This window comes from Phaethon lepturus, unplaced genomic scaffold (assembly GCF_000687285.1).
Source record: "Phaethon lepturus isolate BGI_N335 unplaced genomic scaffold, ASM68728v1 scaffold15877, whole genome shotgun sequence".
NCBI classification, from domain to species: Eukaryota; Metazoa; Chordata; class Aves; order Phaethontiformes; family Phaethontidae; genus Phaethon; species Phaethon lepturus.
In genome coordinates, this window is record NW_010551308.1 from 3,016 (window position 1) to 7,129 (window position 4,114).

The 4,114-nt window shown below is 47.9% G+C and overlaps 1 protein-coding gene across 1 annotated transcript in view; it reads left to right on the plus strand.

Moving 5' to 3' along the window:
* Positions 1-1,280: 1,280 nt before the first annotated feature.
* Positions 1,281-4,114, plus strand: part of LOC104623699 (transmembrane and TPR repeat-containing protein 1-like) — a gene marked incomplete at its 5' end in the record, with an annotated part of 8,231 nt that continues 5,397 nt past the window's right edge. The window contains one exon of the mRNA XM_010290867.1: positions 1,281-1,383. Within this exon, the coding sequence (XP_010289169.1) occupies positions 1,281-1,383 (103 nt within the window). The remainder of the gene's footprint in view (positions 1,384-4,114) is intronic.

The following is a 4,114-nucleotide window of genomic DNA, read 5'->3' on the forward strand; positions in this document are numbered from 1 at the left end:
TGGGATTTGCAGCACTTGAGGAGAGGAGAGTCTATAGCTGGGAACGAACTGACCTCTTTTTTCGATGTTGATTCAGCTCCCAAGCAGGAGGTCTGCCTTGGTGGATCCAGGCCTTCCTTGGCGGAGACTCAGATGTCTGATTTCGCTTTTGAGCATCATCAGGAGGCTGTGGAGTTTGTCACTGTAGGGCTGTGCCACTCCACAGAAGAGGAAGAATTGAAAAAAGCGTCTTTGGTGCTAGAGGCTTTCCTGACACCGCTCTGCACTGTGCTTGCCTCTGCTGTTAATGGCCTTCTCCATAAATACACCCAGCAGCAAAGCTGTTAGATGGGGAGGAAGACTGTGATAACCTGTGCTAGCGAGCATGCAGGCAGTGGGCACGTGCTGTCTGGCTGGAGGGAAGTGGAAACCTTGTTAAGTTGCTATTTGATCCAAACAAGACACCTTAGTTTTGTTTCGGGACCGGGCTGCCCGTAGCTCAGGCTAGACAGAGACCAGCCAGTGGGACACTTTCCATAGGCAGGGTGTTCCCAAAGAAAAGATCTGTATTTTCCAGAAATGCTAAGCACCAGCAAACCTCTTTGAAATCTATGCAAAATTGTAAGGGCTCAGCATATCTGGGAATCAGTGCAGTGGCATGTCCCATCAATCCCAGTGAGCTACATCTGACACATTGACAACGCCTGTTTTTAATCTGAATCTGTCAGATTTTCCCCACTCTTTCATTGCCCCCATCCTCCTCCCGCTTCTCTCATCCCCCTGCGTGAGCTCCCCATCCTCCAGCCATTGCACATGCCGAGCTTTCGTTCCTTGTGTTTTCCCTGCTGCTTAGGGAATGAACAGCAGAGCTCTGGAGGGGAAAAGTTAGTCAGCAAGATGCTCATTAAACAAATAAATGAAAATATATCTGCTCCCAGATGACAGCTATTTCTCAGCAGAACTGACATGACCCCTTTTGCTGTGTGTTTCCCAGCTGGGTGCATGCCCAGCTGGAGCTCACTGATGTTGCACAGGAGCCACCTTTTCCAGCTGTTATTTTTGTTTCACAGGTAGCTCCAGTTGCAAATGTATGGGGGAAGCTGTCTGTATTGCTCTGGGGTACCAGACGGCAGCTATATTGCATCCATGCCATGGGCTAAAATTTTGGTCTGCTATAAGGCGGGGTGGGTTGTCGCCCCAAGCTCCCCATGCAGCGAGAGACTTGTCACAAAATGCAGGTATGCGGCAAATGGTGCTGACACCCATTCTGCCACAGCTAAGAAACCTGCTTCTCTTTTAAGGAACGGCTTAAGGAAGCGGAGGAGGTCTACAAGGCTGGCATAGAGAATTGTCCAGAGAGCTCCGATCTGCATAACAACTACGGTGTTTTCTTGGTTGATACCGGTAAGTGAGAAGGAGCAAGGGATTTTCCCTCTCTGCCTCATTTGCTTTGATTTGTTTCATTCAGCAGTACGCATCTAAAAGGGTGTCAAAAGCTTCCAAAGCAATAGATGTGCCTCGACTGTAACTTGGAAATAAATATCCCTGTGCTGCTGAGACGGCGCAGTGTACTGAAATTTGTCATCAATGCAGGCACTGTGTGGCAGTGGCATTCAGCCCGGCTGTTTCCTTCAGTGTTTCTCACCATCTTTGCACAGGCAGTTGTCCTCTTCAGTTTGGGCTGGGCAGCACCCTGACAACACTGCCATTTCTCCAGGAAAGCATGGCCACATCAAACCAAATCCCAGGCACACAAGGATTGTTATGGTTTTTGGAGCACTTGCAGCTCTACTTGGTGACAAAGCAGCTCTTTGACTCTAAAGGTTGAGTGCCACCGCTATAAAAACAAACATGGCTTTTAAACCACAATCATCTGTGAAAAGAAAACCTAAGATACTGGGGGGTCAATTGATTTCTCAGGAGCTCCGTAATGATATCCAAAGCCTTTATTTTCTGGGCTCCTGGTTGCTATCCAACTTCCTTGGACTCAGGGACTTCCTGGCATCCACATAACAACATCAACAAAAAAAAGGCGCTGTAATTGCCGCCTTTTACTGACAACTTTATAAGCAAGGCCAAGTTTGACAAATGACTAGTGGAAACCAAACTACTGTCTCACTCTGGTCTCTCCAGAACAGAGCTGAGATTCACTGGTGGAATACTGCAGGCTTAAAGTTTGTGGTTGCTACCCATTCTGTCCCTTTCTTACTGTGCCTGGCTCAGGTGGTGCTTGGGAAGAAAGGACGATGGTGTCTGTCAGTCTGCAGCTGGCTGTCCTACCTCTGAGCTGATGCTCAGCCATCGCTCTTCTGTAGTACCAATGTGAAATAAATACAAAGCCAAAATGCATGTTCGTAATCAAAAAAGGCATCATGGCAGTAGCAACAGAGGTTGAGGTTCTGAATTTGTGCCCTGGCAAAATTCAATCCTTCAAATAATAAAAATTCCTCAGTAATTTCACTCCGATGTTGTACTTATCTTTGCTTCCCAACCCAGATAAACTGCCCTATTCCTGCCAAAGATTGTGGTTCAAACGCCATGCAGTGCACTTTCTATTTTTTGCGCCTGTGTGTTCTGCCAAAGTCAAAACTAACTTTTCCCGGTTTACTCCTACACTTCGCTACACACAAAGAACAGGAAAAAACCCAATGACTTTTGATACTTCAGGCATGATGTGTAAATAACACCCCTGAAGACATGACAAGGCGTGAAGGAAGTGGCTGGTAGCTAGCCTGTCACAAGGCTGTGCTCCTCACCAGCGGGCACCGGGAGATGCTGTGAAGCACCATGCCAATTAACTTGCAGGATTTTGTGCAACAAGCCTCCAGCAAGCGTCAGCTCTGGGGAGCTGTGACTCTAGACAGCTCTGCAGTGGTCACAGACACTCAATGTGTCTCCCTTAACGATGCGCAGTAGCCCTGTGTGTTGAGCAGGGGAGGCACCGGCTGACTCACGGACTGAAGTGCATGCCCAGCTGCTTCCCAGGATGTTTTGTAGATAATAACTTTCAAAAACAGTTCTTCTCAGCAGTGGGAGAAGATTGAGGCTGCTGCTGGATGCTTTGGAGAAGCCCTACCCTGAAAGATATGTCCTTGGCCTTGGATGAATCTTAAGTGCTTCCAGATCTCCCTACAGATGCCCCTCCTCTGTCCCGTAGAGGAGACGCCAAGAAGTGTCAATGTTACTTTTATATTACATAGATAGTCTCAGGAAAACAAAACTAGATCTGAAAAACTATGAAAATAAAATTCCCACATATGTTCAGTGCTCCAGCACATTCAGGCTGTTTTCAAGTTCTGCTTTCCAGCTAGAAATGGAATTAAATACATCGTGCAGTGATTTAGCTTAAAAAAAGCCAATACTCAAAAGCTTTGTTGGTGGATAAAGCCCCGTGAGTATCGGTTTTCATCAGGAGATTATCTGGTCTAGAATGCACAAACCAATTAAACGAGCACTGGTGTTAAAAATACGATATGCGCATTCCTGAAATGCTAGAACTTTATACTGTGCCCCACTAATTTATTTAGTACCTAGTCAGCAGGCCTGAGGAAAGTGCTGCAAGATCCTTCTTGAGGAAAGACATTATTTAGCTAAATATAGATATACTATTAGGAATAGAACTTTAGGCTTTTGGGCTAGTGGTCTCGCACTTTTCTTTTTTGCATGGTGTTGTATTTTGCTGTGGTGCTCAGTGATGTCATGGACTGCGGGGCCTTGCACCAGTAGACGCTTCCACACAGCGAAGCAGTGCCACCCAATGGCTCCTCTGTGACACGAAGATGGTGCCTATGTGCTCCAAAATAGGCACCTAGGCACCTCTGGTCTGGGATTTATTGCCCCAGGGTGGGAATTAGCTGGTCACCAGCAGCTACGTCCATTGCTGTTGAGCGATGCACAGAGACTGAGCAGGGCCAACGCAACAGGGGTGGAGGTAAAGACCTGAAACTATCTGCAGCTCTGGTGGGGCTGTGGGGAACACCGAGTGGCTTGTTCTCCGTGTCTCCATCACCCATCTCTCCAGTGGGCCAGGGTGGAAGGATGCTGTCTGGGAGATGGGACATGCACCCCAGCACCCTTTCTGGGGTGGGCTCTGTCCTTGGCGCAGGGGGTGTGCGCCTCCCCCCCCCCCACATGA